This window comes from Orcinus orca, chromosome 14, assembly GCF_937001465.1.
Source record: "Orcinus orca chromosome 14, mOrcOrc1.1, whole genome shotgun sequence".
NCBI lineage: Eukaryota > Metazoa > Chordata > Mammalia > Artiodactyla > Delphinidae > Orcinus > Orcinus orca.
In genome coordinates, this window is record NC_064572.1 from 77108276 (window position 1) to 77127961 (window position 19686).

Sequence of the window (19686 nt, forward strand, 5' to 3'; positions counted from 1 at the left end):
GGGTTGTTTCCCTTCTCTCCATTTAAGGTTCTCTCTCGATGGTTTTCAGAACATCACACAGTCAGGGTTTCACTTCCAGGAATAGCAGAGCTGGGGCGGGGGGCGCTCATCTGAGTTCAGTAACAAGGGCCCGAATCCTCCTTTGTCTTGAATGCTCTGTGATGCACATGCCCGAAGCTTCCAGTGTATCAGTTTTTCTTTTCCTCTACGAAAGTCTCAGATCTTCCAGGTTGTATGAAACATTGAAGCTTCCCACTCAAGTAATGGAAAGATGAAGTGGGCCTGCTGCAGAATTTCTGAATTATTACTTCCTGCAGGTTTATTCTTTTCTAAGACACCTAATGAAATTTAGATTTCTGTTTCCTTGACTCATTCACTTAAAGGTCTTTCTAGCCTCTTTCTGAGAAGTACTGGTTGACCCCAGGTCAGCACTGATTAGACTTCAGACCGAATCTTGCTTTCCTAAAATATTCCTGTGAAGGAGCCCTGAAATGGGAAAGCCCTTGAGAACGGGGATCTCCGGGGTGGGTCAGGTCTGCACAGTAGCTGCACTGAGAGCTCTCACAGCCTCTGGGGCTTTGTTCGCAGAGCTGAGCAACGTGAAATTGTTCAGTGTCGGCGCGGAGGTCCCATTCCCGAGGCAGACATGCCACTTCTCTGGGCCTCGTTTAGCGTTTGACAAGACCACGGTTTTGCTGGCTTTGGTCCCGGGCAGGGTTTCAGTGTAATCACCACTCTCCTGCTCTTGTTCTCAGTCCCCATCATCCCAAGTTACTTGTACAGCATCGAGCATGAGAAAGATGCTATAGAAATCCAGACTGCCAAGCCAGTGCTCAAAGCCTCCACCTTCGGCAGCTTCCAGAACATCTTCTCCTATTATGACAACTCCACCGTGGTCGCCGGCAATAGCACCGGCAGCCTTCAGGGGGCGCTGCTGCATGAGGCCACCACGCAGCGCACAGTGACTAACAGGTCCACTGCCCCTTCCGACTGTCCCAGTGAAGACAAAGACCTCCTGAATGAGAATGTGCAGGTCGGCCTGTTGTTTGCCTCGAAAGCCACCGTCCAGCTCCTCACCAACCCGTTCATAGGACTGTTGACCAACAGGTGGGTTATATCATTTTGGTCAAAAAGTTTGATGTTTATATTGTTCCAGATCACTTCCACCTGGGATTTTGCTTCTCATTCATTGATCAGAATCTGGAAAACCAAAGCTGGGGAAAAAGCCAGTCTCCTTCGCCTTATGTTTCTGTCCTTAGTCAATCACGATTTCCCATTTGGTCTTCCTTTTCACTGCCGCCATGACCATCCTTGTGGGATTATACGTACCATGTGGCTTTCTCTTCTCTTGCACCTGTGGTCATGCACGTCCTGATAGACAGCTGAGGTGGTTTCCTTCAGGGCTGGCGTCTCAGTGCTCGTGGGGATGGCCAGGTGGGGAACGTGGCACATGACCTGTAGTCCTGCTGCGTATATGAAACATCTCGCTGACACTGAGGTCCTAGGCTGCGTACCAGTTCTTCCCCTGCCACTTACTAAGCTGCATCCACGTGCACAAAGGGAAGAGGCTTTTTTTCTGGATGATTCAAGCTGCCCAAACTAGCTTTATATTAATCTCAATGTTCTGGAGTCTTTTGGGACCCACATTATTTTGAATAACTGTTTACATTTCCATTGCTGGTGGCCATCCAGCAAGTATTTGCTCTTCTACAGCTGAGGTGGGCCAGCTCTGCCTGATATATGGGGACTCCAAGTACAGGACAGGGGGCTTGCAGAGGAGGGGAGGAGGTGTCAGCTGCAAAGAGTGGGAGCTGGTAGAGTGAATGGTGGTGGTGGGCTGCTATGTAACAGTGTGACCCCAAAGGCAGCAATGTGAAAAATGGGGCGGTGCCCAGAGTCCTACCTGTTAACCAGGCCTAGTAGCAAGAACCAAGACAAGGACTAGAGAAAAAAGGAGAATAAGAGGGGGCGGGGTGAACTGAGAAGGCCGGGGCTGGGGGGGGACCCGGCAGGGCTGAGCTATAAGAGGCCTCATGTGCTAGGTGAGAGAGGAGTGGGGCTTGTTTGGGGGGCACTTGGGAACCACTAGAGGTTCCAAAGCCAAGTTGCAGAGTCAGAGAGCTGAGCGCAATTTTAAGCAGGTCAGCCCAGCACCTCCTGCAGGCTGGGAGCAGGGAGGTCTGTACATTTACCAGGCTTTGGCCTTGGGAAAGGTGGAGCAGGGCTGGCCGGGCCTTCTATTAAAATATTATTAAGCATTTCAAGATGGCAACAACAGAAGCGTTAAACCAGGCAGGGGACCCTTCTCAGAGCGGGGCCCACTCTGCGGGGTGGGAGGCCTGGGGTGTTGGCAGGGGCTCAGAGAGGGGATCCGCCCTCCTCCGCACGAGCTGTCCTCTGGCACGCAGGTTGCCGGTAACGTACTCATGGGGAGTCCGATGGAAGCACATTTTCAACTTCTGTGATTCGATTTTCCGCGCTGAGTAGGGCCATTGAATCCATTTTAACCGTCCCAGGCCACATCCAGCCTGCAGTTTGCTGTGTAGTGTTATCAGGCTGCTGCACAAAATGCTGAGCAAGTTACCGCAGGACGCTGGGCTGACTGGGAGCCCACCAAGAGGCACCGTCATCACGGTGATGTTCGGCAGTTCCTCTGCTCTTCATGAGGAAAACCAGCCAGACCTTCATAGTTACAGGGTTTTCTTTCTTTTCTCAAGCCTAAGAGCGCTTCTTAAAATGCATCTGATATAATTACAGGAAACAGCTCAGGGTTTTGTATTCTGAGAAAGCAAACAGCTCAAATACTATATTGGGAAAATTGAGGACATCATTGTAATAACGCCTTGCCAATCACTTGGACGTGAATGTCACTAGCTGCACAGCGTAATACTTAGAAACTTGGCTGCACTGATGTGAGTGTTCCAATCTTCCAAACGTAAATGGCAAATGAAAAGCTTACAAAAAAAACCCATTCTTGTTTTTAATGCTTCGCTTATGCTACCAGGCAAGCAGCTTGTTTAAAACCAGTGTAGACCTTTCTCCTAGTAAATACTCCAAATGCTTTGACATTGCAGCCACCTAAGGCTCACGTTTGGGGCTCCCAAAAAAATTATCTGCCAAGAGAAAACTAATTTCCTCTAGTGACCTGTGAGATTTAGTCTATTGGTACGGTGCGTAATCCACTTCGGAACTTATTGAGGGCAAAATTTTAATCCCTAGCTGATTTCTCCCAGCTCTCCAGCAAATTTCAAAATAATCTTCATCTTCTAGCACTGCCTTGTAATGTGGAAATGCAAACAAGTTTTAATATTGATGTAGGACAACAAACTCTGTTTTCCCTCCAAAATGATCATGATAAGTAATTTTTTTCTAATATTTTCCAAGCCCGGTAGATATGAATTTGGGGACTTTCAGCATTTCTGGGCACTCCACGGCTGTGCTCAGAGAAGTGATAAATACATTTCCCTCTACAGACTCTTCCTTTGTGAGCCATTGCAAATAGCCTTCTGATGTAATTTGTGCCAATCACATCCGCAATTACCAACAAGACATGTGACTCACATTTTCAGTGTTGTAAAGAAGTGAGTTTACAATAGCATTTTACACTTGGTTGGTTAAGGAGTAGTTAAAACATGAAGCATCAGATCTTGAGGAGACTTTAGCAAAAGCTTTTGGGTCCGTCTTAGTATTAATTTTTTTTAAAAAAAGATGTTGGGGGTAGGAGTTTATTAATTTATTTTTACTGTGTTGCGTCTTCGTTTCTGTGCGAGGGCTTTCTCTAGTTGCGGCAAGCGGGGGCCACTCTTCATTGCGGTGCGCGGGCCTCTCACTAGCGTGGGCCTCTCTTGTTGCGGAGCACAGGCTCTAGACGCGCAGGCTCAGTAGCTGTGGCTCAAGGGCCTAGTTGCTCCGCGGCATGTGGGATCCTCCCAGACCAGGGCTCGAACCCGTGTCCCCTGCATTGGCAGGCAGACTCTCAACCGCTGCGCCACCAGGGAAGCCCCTGTCTTAGTATATTATAGGCAAAAGGGTTTGCTACTCAGGAGGAGAAAGCATTTGTCCAAACTCTCTGGCCAATGGCTTCCTTCTTTCCTGTTCTTTCCATCTGCTTACTGTTACACAGTTTGTACCTTTGGCTACGAAATATAAACAATGCAGGTCAAAATCTGCTTTTTTTGCATCTACTCGGGCTCTCCCTTGTGTGCCAGGCTGAATGAGGGAAGGTTCAAACAGTAAGTTGTTGGGTGCTATTTTTATTCAATGGGAGGGAGTTTAGGAAAAATCAGCCTGATTTTTGGGACATGGATCCTCCCTCACCTCCCTGGCCCTAGAAAAATATCTTTTTCCAGCCCGTGATGTGAGCTGGTCCAACTTCCTACTGTCTCTGCAGTGCTTCTGATAGTGGGGAAAAGAAAGGCCTCCTGCATCCCCAGAGATGTGAGGGGAGCTCCATAGAGACAGGCTGGTTGGAGCCGCTCCTTTCTAAAGCTTCTTGCCGTAAGTGGGACTCACTCTGAAATGAGACACCCAACATCACACAGGTCATAATCCGAACCCCTGTGTTACAACCTGGGGCCCCATAATTTATGGTCACGATGCTGCTGAGTGAGTGGCTTTGTGGTGACGCAGGCTGCCTGTCTGTTTTAAATATTGGATAAGATCTCATGCCAAACCCTGAAAATAAAAAATGACAATTCTTGGGAAGCATTTAAATGCTCATTTGGCTGTTAATATGACACAAGTGATTCCTGTTTCGTTGACTCTTTGGGAACTATATTTTTACTGAATAAGATGTGACCAGATAGGGAGCAAAGGACCTTTAGATTTTGTCGAGTGTGGTGATCACGCGTCCAGTAACGCACTTTCCAAAGCCTGTGGGTGCCTTGCTTGGTCTGATTGCCATCTTTGAGGCTTGTGTGACTTATTTTATAATTCCAGTTTAAGTATTCATTTCATGATTGCAGCTGTGCGTAAAAGGGGGTAGAAGGACTTATACTAGCAACACCTGTTGTCTTTTGGCCCGGCAAGTGGAGTTTAGACATACACATAAAAGGAATGTTCCAGGCTGGTAAACAATGTGAAAACCACCTTTACATTCCTCTCTTCTGTAAGTCAGGCTAAGAACGAGGCATCGTGGCGTTCACTTGCTTAACGTAAGGCTTACATAGAAGTTGTATCTTTAGACCCAGGATATTCCAAACGAAGCCGGCAGCTTGGGAAAGGGTTAACAGGGTGGGGATGGTTCCCTCCCCGGCTGGTCCTTGTGTTAGTGGCCTGCTTTTTATCAAGCCAGCGTCAGTGACTTAATTTATTTCCATAGTTACCTAGTATATTTGAAAGCCAGTTATTTTTCCTCACAAATCTTAGCTAACGTCTGAAAGACGGAGAGAAAGCCGCAGGGCATGAAATCTCTACAAAATCTACTGTGGGTTTTTTTTTTTTTCCCTTTAGCTTTAGGCAACTGGTCTGAAGTGGGCTTTGTAGGAATAAGCAGTGACCTTTTCAAAAAGCTTCTCCATGGACAGGGAAACCAGCTATGCTGGAAAGGGATTTCCCATCCTCGATGTCATTAGGGTGGTGGAGACGGTGTGACAGCGTCTTTGCTTCAAAATCAGAAGAAGCTGGCCGTGGAATTGGGTACTTCTCATGGGAGCAAAGCCCTCGCGTGACCTGTGCGTCGGTGAACACCCTGGAGAATAAGAAATCCAAGGCTCGCGTAATTCCCCACACACATCTGATAGCTGAAAAAGACAGACCCAGGGGCTAAACCTAAGAATTTTGTTTTATTTATGCAATGGTTGACCACAAGCTTCCTAGTATATCCTAGCAAATGTAAAATACCTTTCCGTTTACTGCTGCTCATCTTTTGGGAGTATGTTGAGGTAATCGAAATGGGAGATGTCACCTCTTGTCTCATCTGGTGACAGTTTGTACCCTTCCCTGTCCCCTGTTCTGTGTCCTTGCTTTTGTCACTTACGACAGCAGAGGGAACCCAGGTCTTAGCAAGCCTGGGAAGAGAGCTTACATTAATCTCTGTGGTAAAGACAAACTAGTTAGGAGCATTAGAGAATAAGTACTGATTGCCAGTGACAATTTAGAGACATAGTGGGGTTTCTCTGCTGACTGGGTAGGGATATGTAATGAATATAACTTTTATTGCTTTGCACTTTTTTCTAGGATTCAAATATATGATTTTCATTTTTATTCAACTGGATTAACTGCTCCCTGATGCTCTGTGAAGATGACTGTGGGCCAGGATGACTCACGAGGGGGTGATAAAGGGATATTTCGTTAAAGGTTTGCCACATCAGACGTGGCTCTGCTTAGTAGCGCTTTACTTGAGATGGCGTTGAGTTGGGACAAGAGGCCGAATCAGACGTTTATGACTAATGTCAGTTGGGATTCTGTCCATTTAGGAGACATTGTGGGGAAGGAGAAAGGACAGTGGCGATCTGCCCATCACTCAGTGACCCTGGGGCCTTGAGCAAGTCTCCTGAGGTCGGCGTTCAGGGGGCCAGGAGAGGCTGAGGCTGGAGAGCCAGGAGCTGGCCCTCGGGCCGCACTGGCCGTGGGGCTGAGCTCCAGGGAAGGGCGCTGCCCAGCACTTTCCACTGGGCAGCCCTGCCAGCGGCTTGGCTGGTGGTGAAGGCATAGGGCACATGTGTCTGGTAACAAGCAGGAAGCAGCGGGAGCCCGGTGGCGTCAGAAGCGATTGGCTTGCTTCACCTCTGAACCTCGGCTTTCTCACCCATGTTGGGGGTTTGGACTGGCCCGCCTTTGAATTTCCTTCTAGCTTTGCCGGTTGGTTATTCCATTCATGCTTTATTAAAATCCCAAAGGAATTAAAAGACAAAACAGTAGCTACAGCATTTTTAAAGAAAACACAGCACCTGGCCTTGGTAAAAAGAATCTTCCGTAAGCACACAGCCCTGTGGGTACGGAGCCACCTGGTTTCAAAAGCTACTGTGGGCCCTGGGTTCCACTCAAGCTGTGTGAACCTCTGCTCCTGTGACTGGTGTCCCCACCAAAGTGTATGCTAGCAGGTCCTGCCACACCTGAGACACACGAGGTACGCCCATTACCCTGAATTTGGGGCAGCTCCCCAAGCCTCAATGTGGCCGTCTGAAAATAGGGATGAAGCCAGCTACCTCGCGGAATTGCGGTGAGAATCACAGGTGACCCTTATGGTCTCTGGGAGTGTTGGAGCCTCCTGGTAAGAAGGAGCCCTCCTCAGCTGTGTCCTGCCAGGTGACCTTGGCCAGTGGCTGGGCTGTAGACTGGACATAACATTGCTGGTATTCCGATAGCTTTGACGTATGTATGGTTTTCCAAGTAGGATGTTGAAAGGGATGAGAAGCCTGTGTTTATTCCAGGGCGGTCGTATGTCCATTCTTCCCCCAGACACGCAGTCGTTGCTGAGAAAATAAACTGCCTGTGAGTTCTCTGAGTTTCCTGGAAGTTTCCTTCACAGTATCCAGCAGTGCCATGTTGGACCTGGTGTTGTGAACGGCTTTCTTTTCCTACATGAATAAGGGCACAGAGCAGTCAGCTCGGTGTTAGTTGAGATGGGAGAAGCTGTCATTTGATGGCATCTGAACTGCAGTTCAGGACTCTGGTATCTTTCCTAGTTCACAGGATTGGCTTCAAGCCCTGCTTTGTGAATTACAAGCTCATTTCAGGTCACAGTAGAGGAATCTTTGCCTGGGTTTGTGGGAGGGCGACTGCCTGAGAATGTTATGATTTTGTGATGCTGCTTGGTTTCCGGATGCACATGAAGCAGTTAAAAAACTTTGTTAAGTGTGCCCAGGACTTTTAGAAGGGGTCTACTTAAAGCCACGTATGCCTTTTGGCATATACCCGAGGAGGTAGTAAAATTTGCAAGGAAATGTCCTGGACTGGATTGAATGGCCCTGAGTGAAATTAGCCCTAGGACGTTAGACAAGTCATTTTTTTGTACCTCAGTTTCCTCATCTGTAAAATGGGGAGGTGGTCGTCTGCCCTTATCAGATCATTGAGCTCGTGTGTAAGTGCTTGGAGAATGGAGTGTAACCTTAAGGTGAAGGTATTGTGTTGTGATTTTTTTGTTCAAGCCTGGAATAGAAGAGCCCTCCCAGGCTGTTTGACTGGGACTCGGGGTTCCTGTTCCTCATTTGGTTTCTCTCCAGGATCTGGAGGGTCCAGGGCTGGAGGGAGATGAGGCCTGGAGATGCTCAGGGCTGTTCCGGGCTGACACAGGTCTCCTTTAGGGCAGTAGCTCAGCCAGTGCTGGCCCCTTCAGGCCAGGTCGTGGGAGGGAAAGAAGCTGCCTTCACTCTCGTGCCCTGTCCATATGGCGGGGACCAACCTGCTTGCTTCATCTGCAGAAACAGAGAGGAAAAAAGGAAGAGAATGAGGGAGGAAACAAAATTTCTGAGGCACTTTTTCTGTTCCGGATGCCCTGGTAGCAGTTTCACATCCATATCTCATTTCATACCCACTCCAGCTCTGGGAGGTGGGTGGTGGTCTTTCTGCGGGGCCGAGGGGAGATTTGCCTGGGTTAAGTGGCAGGGCCAGGTGTCCAGGCAGGGGTGTGATGCCAGGAGGCCAAGGTCTGCCCACCTCCCCTGTCCGCCTGGTCAGAGCCCTGTACAGACAGTGGTCTTACAGAGCAAATGGGACGTTGAATTTTTGCACGGAAAACAAGCCCTGTCTTTCTCAGCTGCCTTCATTGGGGTCAACGTGAAGACAGATCTGAAAATTTCCTTGCTTCCTAATGCCTCTTAGATGTCGTGCCGTTGCATCTGCTGCCCGTTGAATCGCTTGATGACCTTTTACTAGAGTCGTTTGATTGCAGCTGTCCCTTTGGGGAAGCTCTAGCAAAGACTGTAATTAAAGAAATTTTTACAAAACGATGGAAACAGGGGCTGTGTATTTGAACGTGTTCTGGGTTACTTGCCAATATTTTATTAACATTTATTCCAGAGAAAGTTCAGAGTGGCAATCCGTAAATGTATTCACGTTCCAAGACAGTCAAACACAGAAAGGTCATATAGGAAGCACCAACTATATGAATTTTTAGAAAAGTTGACCAAACGCTTATCCACCTGATCCCAAAGGGTGAGCAGGAGAGACTCAATATCAAGGCTACACGCGTACGCAGCGGTCACCAGGTTCTCACTGTGGTTCTGTTCTGCAGGATCGGCTATCCCATTCCAATGTTCACGGGATTCTGCATCATGTTTATCTCAACAGTTAGTAAGTGTCTGACGTTTGCCTTCTGAGTGGGGGTCACCGGGTGGGCTCTGGCCACCGCCAGCTGGGGGTTGAGAACACAGCCGGGGGTGGGGGTGGGGGTGTGTGTTGGCCACAACTGCAGAAAGAAGTTGATAGGAGAAGTCTTCAGGGAGCAAAACCACAGTGTGGTTAACACGGAAATACCCCATCGGGTTAAGGGAGGTCCCTGTTTGAGCTGATCTGGTCGCGGCACCAGCGGGTCCACAGTGACTGTGGCCTGGCCCCTCTTCCCGCAGTGTTCGCCTTCTCCCGCAGTTACGCCTTCCTGCTGATCGCCAGGTCCCTGCAGGGCATCGGTTCCTCCTGCTCTTCTGTAGCTGGTAGGTGTGGAAACGCCTAAGTCAGTGCCCCGGGGCTTCTATCTGTCGGAGGCGCCACCGTCATTGTCCAGGCTGGCAGCCCTTTACAGAATGAGTTGGAATAGTTCAGGGAATCTAGGTGGTGGTGGTGGTTGGTGGTTGGTTCTCAGAGAAGGTGCCACCTTGTTGGGTGCTGCTCGGCCTTATGTTCTGTTGGTCTGGCAGGTGTGGGGACACCACAGTCTGGGCTGGGGGTGGGGGAGGGCGAGTCATGATGGTTATTCTGTTGCTCCCAGAGCTTGGCTGTCGCTGTTTCTTCTCCTGTTTAGGGATGGGCATGCTGGCCAGCGTGTACACAGATGACGAGGAGAGAGGCAATGCCATGGGGATTGCCCTGGGAGGCCTGGCCATGGGGGTCTTAGGTGGGTGAGGGCCACTGTGGGGGCCACCTGGGGGGAGGGGCCTATCTGGCATTGGACAGTGAGCCCCCTTTCACACTAGTGTCCACTGTTTCTTCCCTCATTTCATGGAGCCTTTGAAAAATGGTGGGAAGAGTCCTGACCTGGGAGGACCTGGACTCCCCAGACCTCCCTCCTGGGCCCAGGTGTAAACCCAAGCTTTGAACGGGATGGTCTGCCAAGGCCCCTCCTCTGGAACATTCTCTGAGTTACCACCCACCTGAGGACCTTCCCACTTTCTGAGCCTGCCTCCTCCACCTGCCCTGGCTGAGCTCCCAGACCAGGTGCAAACACCTTCCCTGAGAGATCCAGGTCCTCTCCGTTTTCTGTTACTTTCCTGGCCTTCATCTGGAGCCCACAGTCCCTGTCTGTGCTGCTGTGTAATGACCATGAAGTCTTCACTGGTCCATTTTCCTGTGCACTTCCGTTGCCTGGGTCTTATTTCCTCTGACCTTTACTTTGGGAGTGATTCCATGTCTCAGGTGTGAAACCCCTTGGAGGAAGTTGCCAGGGCAACTTAACTGTCCTGAACAGAATGTAGGGTGGCCACCCCACACAGTGTTTGGAACAAAGTAGAGGGAGAAATGCAAGAAACGCAAGATGGTTCTAGACCAGGGGGCGGTCATCAGTCCCGGGCCCGGCCCTGGCCCTTCTCTCTCTTCCTTGCAGTGGGCCCCCCCTTTGGGAGTGTGCTGTACGAGTTTGTGGGGAAGACAGCTCCGTTCCTGGTGCTGGCTGCCCTGGTGCTCTTGGATGGAGGTGAGTGAGCCCACGTGGACCCCTTGGCCGTGACCTTGGGAGCCCTGAGCTTGGCACCCCTGTGGGCAGGTGCTGGGGGCCACACCTCTTCTTTTTTTCTCCTGTAGCTATTCAGCTCTTCGTGCTCCAGCCATCCCGGGTGCAGCCAGAGGTGAGCGGCGGGGCAAGGCGGGTGCTGTGGTGGCCGCGTGGCCTCTTCTAACCCCTGTTGTCCCTGACAGAGCCAGAAGGGGACGCCGCTAACCACCCTGCTGAAGGACCCGTACATCCTCATCGCCGCAGGTGGGGCTCCCCCAGCACCCCTGGTTCTTCCCAGCCAGGCGGTGGGGGTGGGCGGTGAGGACCAGCGTTCATTTTGCTGCTGGAAACGTTGGGCTGTAGAAAAACATAAAAGGCACAAAGAGGTTACACGGCAGAAGAAATGGTTTTCTTCTGTCATTAACTTCTGACGCAGCCAGGCTCCTTTGTTGTTTTTCATCTGGGGCAGAGATGCCTGAGTCACAGAGACGCCCTCCACAGAGGATTGTTTTGGGCCAAACTTGCTCACTGTGTTTGTGTCAGAGGCTGTCGTCATTTGGCCTTGAACTTCTGGAATGGGTCCATGGCCTCCCTGCCGGTGCCTTAGGGGGTGCTCTGATTCACCTTGGCGTCTGTGAATAGAGACTGACAGCAGGGCCCCAGAGGGCCAAAGGGTGCCTCTCTTTCTGCAGAGGGCGTCCTGCGCAGCGGCGGACAGGCGGCTGGAAGACACCTTTGGGTTCTTGGCCGAGATGGGCTCAAAGGACGCCCTGGGGTTCTGTGGCTCTTGGGGAGGATAATGGGCTGCATCCATCCAAGCAGCTGACCTCCCAGGAGCACCCCAGTGACACAGGCCTGGAGCTGCCTCGTGAGGGACTAGCCTTACGCGGCCTGGGCCTGGACACAGTGGTCAGCAGTGACCCTCTGCATCAGGCCGGAGAGGGCATCCATGCAGTGTGGCCTCAGGCCCAGTCAGGGTTCCCTCCAGGTAGGGATAGGTGTGTCTAAGCAGCAGTCACAGACACTAGGGCTGGGGGGAGCCTGGGTGAAGTGAGGCACGCCCCACCTGAGGGCATCAGATTCAGCCGCTTTCGAAACCCCAGGCTGCTTTTGTTAAGGTATATACTGCTGGGTTTGTTCCCGGCAACACATAAAAGGCCTTGGTCTAGACCTTGTCTGTCATGCCTGTTGACCAAAGGGTTATAAGCCTGGTGTGGCGACCTCCTCATGCAGGGGGACCTCACTGTGTCCCCAGCAAGATACAGGGAACATTCCAGAGCTGAGATTCCCCTGGAGCCCTGGCTGTCCGAACTGGGGGGTGAGGACATGTGTGGTGAGAGATGGGGGCCCAGAGATGCGAGTCCCTGCACCTTGGGGCACACGTGTGGGCAGGCTGTGCTGCCTGGGCCCTCACTGTCTCACTCCTACCCACCCTTGGAGGAAATATAGAAATCCAGCTGGCACTCAGGGTCAGGCTATCGGCAGGTCCGGGCAGCCTGGATGGTGGGGTGTGGGGTGGAGCTGGGGGGCAGGCGGTGTCTCGTTTGTACCGCTGGGGTTTAGTTTACAGAGGCGACTGAGTGACAAGATGACATGGAGAGATTAATACCACCAAAGGATGATTTTATTACTTATGTTTCTGGAGAAAAGGGGGCATGCCACGTCGCTCAGGGCCACATGGGGAGGAACTAGATTTGGTCAGGAGGCAGAAAGGGGCGAGGGGAAGACCCAGGCCAGAACCTAGGCGTTTGCATGAGAAAGTGGATTTTCCATGGGAAAAGTAGGGGAGGGTAAGCAGTTTAGGATTGGCGAGTTTAAATAATTCCAGTCTGGGTGCTCTCCCCAGTTGCCTGGGTGGATTTAGGGCAGGAGATACTGGTGAGGTGGGTGAGAGTTAGATAAAGCAGGGATTCAGAGTATGGGTTCCGGATCACAGGGGAGACTTGAACAACTCTGGTTGTTAGCTTGGCCCTGTAATTAACGTCAAATAGACAAATACAGAATTTAAGAAAACACGGAATAGGTGGGTGAGGGGAGTCCAGCCATTTCAGCATCATTTTTATGTTCTGTCTTTAAATGCTACAAAGGATGAAAAAATCTTTCATCGTATGTAAACACCTTAATTATGATTGCGCAATGTTCTTTGAATCAGGAGTCTAGCAAATTAGAGGTTCCACGGCACACAGCGCAGGCGGCTCTCGGAACAATGGGGACGGCAATTTGTTTTCTTCCAGGTGGTTCTGCATTTACGAAGTGTTCTGGTTAACACAGTGATAACGGATATTTGCATGGATACCCTATAGGTACAGCTGATTTAAAAAAATCCCTCAACAGCATATTTGCACTGAATGCACTTGAATTTTGGGCAACTAAGGGCATCGTTAGAAATATCTGTGTTTGTTATACGGTGAAACATAGGTCTAGGAGCCTCAGGTTGCCTGAGTCTGTGTGTGGTCAGCCTGAACTGCTGAGTAGCCTCAAGCAAGTTACTTCATTAATAACTTGGATTTCTTCATTAATAATAATGAATGTAATAATGAATAATAATAATGAATAATAATAATGAATAATAATAATGAATAATAATGAAGTAATGAAATAATATAATCAATAATAACTTGGATTTCTCCATTTCTTCATTAATAAATTGGGAAGGTTAAACCTAGTGATCACTAAGCCTCCCTCCACTTCCACACTTCATGACTCTGGGATTCTAGTTGTTTTAAGTAATAATAATAATTTCAAAAGCAACACTCCCCACTATCCCTTTGACCTGTCATTTGTCTTTTTCTTACAAAAGTAGACGTTCTGGGTATCTGAGCTGATTGTTCTGGCTGTGGGCACATGGGATTTAACCGTGTTTGGAAATGGTAGGGGACACTTGAGACCCAAAACAGAAGGACACTAACCTTCTTCCTCCCTTTAAGGGTCCATCTGCTTTGCAAACATGGGGATTGCCATGCTGGAGCCAGCCCTGCCCATCTGGATGATGGAGACCATGTGTTCCCACAAGTGGCAGCTGGGTAAGACTGGGCCGCGAGTTTCTGGTTCTAGAATTTTTGTCCCCAGGTTGGGTCTCATTATTGTAGTCCTTCTGAGCTGCCGGTAGCAGGATGATAAAGTGATGGTTTCTGTTTGTCACTTAATGGGGTCAGTGCTTAGATTAGCAATGAGCTTTGGGGTTTGTTTTGGCTCCAGTTTTTGTATCACCCCTGATAGAGGCATAATTAATATCAAAGCATCAGACCTGGGTGGAAATGAGAGATGAAAAATACATTCAGCTTTTCCTCACACTTCTGAACTGGACAAGTTATATTAAATATATGTGGACAGTAATAACATTTATGGGAAAGAGAACAACAAATGTAGTTTTATTTTTTTTAATTGAAGTGTAGTTGATTTACAGTGTTACGTTAGTTTCTGGTGTACAGCAAAGTGATTCAGTTATACATACATATATGTATTCTTTTTCATATTCTTTTCCATTATGGTTTATTATAGGATATGGAATATAGTTCCCTGTGCTATACAGTAGGACCTTGTTGTTTATCTATTTTATATGTAGTAGTTTGTATCTGCTAATCCCAAACTCCTAATTTATCCCTCCCCCCACCTTCCCTGTTTGGTAACCATAGGTTTATCTTCTATGTGTGTGAGTCTGTTTCCTAAATAAGTTCATTTGCGTCATATTTTAGATTCTACATATAAGTGGTGACACATGCTATTTGTTTTTCTCTGTCTGACTTACTTCACTTAGTGTGATAATCTCTAGGTCGGTCTGTGTTGCTGCAAATGGCATTATTTCATTCTTTTTAATGGCTGAGTAGTATTCCATTGTGTATATGTACCACATCTTCTTCATCCATTACAAACTGTTTTTAAGAGGATGAATCTTTGAAAGTATTTTTTATTTAGAAAGTAGTTCATGCTTATTGTTAAAAAATCAAAGTACAGGGACTGAGGAAGTAACAATTGTAAAAATCTCATATTCATCCTTCCCCTGTCCCAGCCCGGTCCTCTGTGACGTTCATTGTTAATAGTTCTGCGTGTCTGTTCCTCCATTGCTCTGCATTGATCACCATCTTTGTGAAATGCCTGAAAAACCCAACCCATGTGGAATCTCGCCATTTACACACTGTGTGACCCCCTGTTTTTCTATGTTTCTGTGTCAAAATGGGTAGATTTACTTTTCACAATTAATTAAATTTTATTTTTTTATCAAAGTTACACATGTACACAATTTTTAAGTTAAATATGTTATAAAAATCATAATGAAAAAGCAGCAGTCTTTGCCCCATGCCTCCTCATCTCCAAATCTCTTCCTCAGATTTGATCACCTTCAACTCTTTTAGTTGTTTCTTCTGCTAATTTCCTTTATGTCTCTAAATAATGTGTACACTCCTATTTTTTGATTTTCCAATTTCTGACATTGTCCACCAGCTTCCTAATACAGTAGATGAGGATTTAATGCCATTATTGCTTTACCTGAAAATATCAACCAACCAACTCACATGTTTTTCTCACCTTCTGTTCTCCTGAAACAATTGTATTACAGGTTTGGTTAGATTGGCATTCAGTATTGACATTCTTGTGACTATGTAAATATTATTCAAAGACGAGCTCTGTAGGGTTCTGTGATTATTTCTTTTCTTTTTTTACAAACTTTCTGTTTTACCTGGAGTTAGTAATTATGGTGTCTTTCTATTTTCTTAGTTTTCTGTGTAGCATTTATGAATATATCCCTCAAACTCTTTTGCAGAGATGAAAGACCCTCTAAATATGGACAAGTACCTCCACAGACCTAACCTTTCTGTGTTTTTGCTTGTTTGTGGACATCTGTCCCACATCATTCTGACTTCCTGCTCCAGTCTAGAGTTGTTCCCTAGGCCATCCAGAGATTTTCCTCTTCTAATATCTGGGTGTCTTCTTTGCCTCTCTCTGTTTGCTGTATCCTCCTCTCCTGTATTCCTCTCTTTCGGTTTACTTTCTCATTATGCTGGAACCCGTCCTCCAGCAGCTTCCTGAGAGGGGGTGCACGGCAGGTAAAGTCCTCTGGGGTCCTGCTTATCAGCAGCATCTTTATGCTTCCCTCAACTTTATCCCGAGTTTGGTTGACTTAGTCTGTTTGGGTGTATAATTCTTGGTTGGAAATCCTTTTCCTTCAGAGTCTTGAGGCCAGGGTTGCTGTTGTCTTCGGGCACGCAGGGTTGCTGTTGAGGAGGCCAGTGTCCTCATTCCGCGTCTTCTGTAGGAGCTCGAAGGATCTTCTCTTCCTCTCTAGGTTATGAGCATCCACGAGCTGATTTGCAGGGAGTCTTTTCCTCCACTGTGCTGGGCACTTGCTTGTTCAGCCTCTTCATTTGGGAAATCCCTTCTTTCAGTTCCGGGAAACCTTTTTGTGTTATTTCTTTAATCACTCTCCCTCTTCCATTTTCTTTCTTCTCTTTTCTGCTACTCAGGTTGGTTGGATGTTGGGACCTCTATGTTTTACACTTAATTTCTTCTTTTGCCTTCCCTTATTTCCATTGATTTCTTCATCCTCCTCCTCTAAACTCTACTGAACTTTTATAGTTGGTGGCATCGTATCACACTTTTGAAGAGCCCTTTCCCATTTGCCCTAAGTGGTTTTGTGTACGTGTGGGGCGGTGGAGGGATGTTGAAATGACACCCTTTACCATTCAGTAGGAAGACTTCTCTTCACCTCCCATTTCAGCCTCTTGTGACATCCCTGATCTCCATGCTGCCTGGGGTCCCTGAACCTTTTCAGTTCGGTTTCTCTAAAGAAACCTTCTGCTAGGTGAACCACTGAGGGCTGGGGGGTCCAACCGCTCTCTTTCTGGTTGACAGCCTCCGCCCTCAGCCTTATGTTCACAGTACCTGGAGCCTTCAGTTCCTTAATTTTCTGGGTTCTGAGGCACAGAGGTCTTGCTGCTTCTGCCCGCTCCGTGAGCAGGTGGAAGGTTCCAGTGCTCTGGGCTGTGTCCCTCTCTGCTCTCCCTCCCCTTGCTCCTCCCTCTCGTTGCTTTTTCCCCTTTCATTTTGCCTCTCCTTGGGCAGACAGGGGGAGGGTATAGTTTTCTTTTATTCCTTTACTAAAATTTAAATGGAATTTAGAGTGGGAATAGAGAAAAACTTGTAGATTCAGTCTGCCCTGTTTAACTGGAAAGCCATCATTGCTTCTGCTCTGATTGCCTTTTATTCCATGTTAAGGTTATACCATACCTTTGGTATATACCATATACCATTTTCTACCAGTCCTTATTGCTGGACATCTAGGTCCATTCCAGTTTTGCCATCAGAAACCATACTGCAGTGAAATATCCTTTCCACGTATTCTGCGCATGTTTGGAAGTACATATATCTGTAGGGCAGATTCCTAAACTTAAACTGGCATTTTGATATTTGGTAGCATTGCATTAACACGTGTATTGTCAATCTTTTCCAATCAAGTGTGTGAGAAAGGGGGTCTCATTTTTTTGTTTACATCTTTATTGGGGTATAATTGCTTTACAATGGTGTGTTAGTTTCTGCTTTACAACAAAGTGAATCAGTTATACATATACATATGTTCCCATGTCTCTTCCCTCTTGCGTCTCCCTCCCTCCCACCCTCCCTATCCCACCCCTCAAGGTGGTCACAAACCACCAAGCTGATCTCCCTGTGCCATGCGGCTGCTTCCCACTAGCTGTCTATTTTACGTTTGGTAGTGTATATATGTCCATGCCACTCTCTCACTTTGTCACAGCTTACCCTTCCCCCTCCCCATATCCTCAAGTCCATGCTGTAGTAGGTCTGTGTCTTTATTCCTGTCCTAGCCCTAGGCTCTTCATGACATTTTTTTTTTCTTAGATTCCATATATATGTGTTAGCATATGGTATTTTTTTTTCTCCTTCTGACTGACTTCACTCTGTATGACAGACTCCAGGTCCATCCACCTCACTACAGATAACTCAATTTTGTTTCTTTTTATGGCTGAGTAATATTCCATTGTATATATGTGCCACATTTTCTTTATCCATTCATCTGTTATGGACACTTAGGTTGCTTCCATGTCCTGGCTATTGTAAACAGAGCTGCAATGAACATTTTGGTACATGACTTGTGTGTGTGTGTGTGTGTGTGTGTGTGTGTGTGTGTGTGTGTGTGTGTGTGTGTGTGTGTGTGTGTGTGTGTGTGTTACGCGGGCCTCTCACTGTCGTGGCCTCTCCCGTTGCGGAGCACAGGCTCCGGACGCGCAGGCTCAGCGGCCATGGCTCACAGGCCCAGCCGCTCCGCGGCATGTGGGATCTTCCCGGACCGGGGCACGAACCCATGTCCCCTGCATTGGCAGGCAGACTCTCAACCACTGTGCCACCAGGGAAGCCCACATGACTCTTTTTGAATTATGGTTTTCTCGGTATATGCCCAGTAGTGGGATTGCTGGGTCATATGGTAATTCTATTTGTAGTTTTTTTTTTTTTTTTTTTTTTGCTGTACGCGGGCCTCTCACTGTGGTGGCCTCTCCTGTTGTGGAGCACAGGCTCCGGACGTGCAGGCTCAGCGGCCATGGCTCACAGGCCCAGCCGCTCCGTGGCATGTGGGATCCTCCTGGACCAGGGCACGAACCTGCGTCCCCTGCATCGGCAGGCGGACTCTCAACCACTGCGCCACCAGGGAAGCCCCTATTTGTAGTTTTTTAAGGAACCTCCATACTGTTCTCCATAGTGGTTATATCAATTTACATTCCCACCAGCAGTGCAAGAGGGTTCCCTTTTCTCCACACCCTCTCCAGCATTTATTGTTTGTAGATTTTTTGATGATGGCCATTTTGACCGGTGTGAGATGATATCTCATTGTAGTTTTGATTTGCATTTCTCTAATGATTAATGATGTTGAGCATTCTTTCATGTGTTTGTTGGCAATCTGTATGGGGTCTCATTTTGATTTAGTTTTACAAATTCTTTGTGAGTGAAATTGAGCACCTTTTCATATGTTTATTATCCATATCTATTCCGTTTACTGTGAACTTCTTATTAATATCCTTTACCCATTTTTTCTATTGAGTTCTGTCCTTTTTTAAAAATTGATTTTAAGTGTTCTTTGTATGTTATTAATCCTTTATCAGATGTTTTGCAAATATTGCCCTTTGTTGTGTGTCTTTTGACTTTATAGGTGGGATTTTATTTTATTTTATTTTAAATTTTTTAAATTTTTTACCACTCGGAACATTTAAAATGCTCTGAGTCAGATTTAGCAAGCTTCCCCTTTACGTCATTGTCATTTCAATTCAGGCTCAGGAAGGCCTTTCCTATGCCAAGATTATTTTTTCACTATGTTTTCCTCCAGTAAATTTGTGATTTATTTTTTACATTAAACTCTTGGATTTACATGGAATTCATTTTGCTATAAGGTGTGTGATAGGGATCTGGTGTTACTGTCTTCTTTATGGCTGGCCAGCCCTACAGCCAGGAACCCTAGGAGTCCATCTGGTATTTCCCACGTCTGTCATGCTGGAAATGACCGTGTGTTCTTGGGTCTGTTTCCGGATTTCTCTCTTGTGTTCCGTTTGTCTGCTTGTATTCCTGTGTCAATACCCTCCTATTTAATTAGCTTGAGAATACTGCTTAGTACACGGAAGGCTAGTCCCCGCACACACACATTTCTTTAAGAATTTATCAACTGTCCTTCCTAGAGGTTTATTTTCTTTTCATAGTTCTTGCACCTTACACACTGACATCTTCAGATGGAGACTCTCAGTTCTGAATAAGCCCACTTGTTAGTGCCCCCAACCTTCCGCAGGTGAACTTGCATTCCCTTTGCGGAGGCGTCCTGGCAGATGCTGCCTCCTGGTTTGGGCTGGTCCCTGATCTTCCGGCCTCACTCCAATTGGCCTGGCCTG

General features: G+C 47.5%; 1 protein-coding gene across 2 annotated transcripts in view; it reads left to right on the top strand.

Moving 5' to 3' along the window:
• SLC18A2 (solute carrier family 18 member A2) overlaps positions 1-19686 on the top strand; it is a 40167-nt gene that overhangs the window by 1316 nt on the left and 19165 nt on the right. For both annotated transcript variants that reach the window (XM_033420953.2, XM_033420951.2), the window contains exons 2-9: positions 756-1107; positions 9176-9234; positions 9510-9593; positions 9902-9994; positions 10700-10789; positions 10897-10940; positions 11011-11071; positions 13735-13830. In XM_033420953.2, coding sequence (XP_033276844.1) covers positions 756-1107; positions 9176-9234; positions 9510-9593; positions 9902-9994; positions 10700-10789; positions 10897-10940; positions 11011-11071; positions 13735-13830 — 879 coding nt within the window. The remainder of the gene's footprint in view (positions 1-755; positions 1108-9175; positions 9235-9509; positions 9594-9901; positions 9995-10699; positions 10790-10896; positions 10941-11010; positions 11072-13734; positions 13831-19686) is intronic.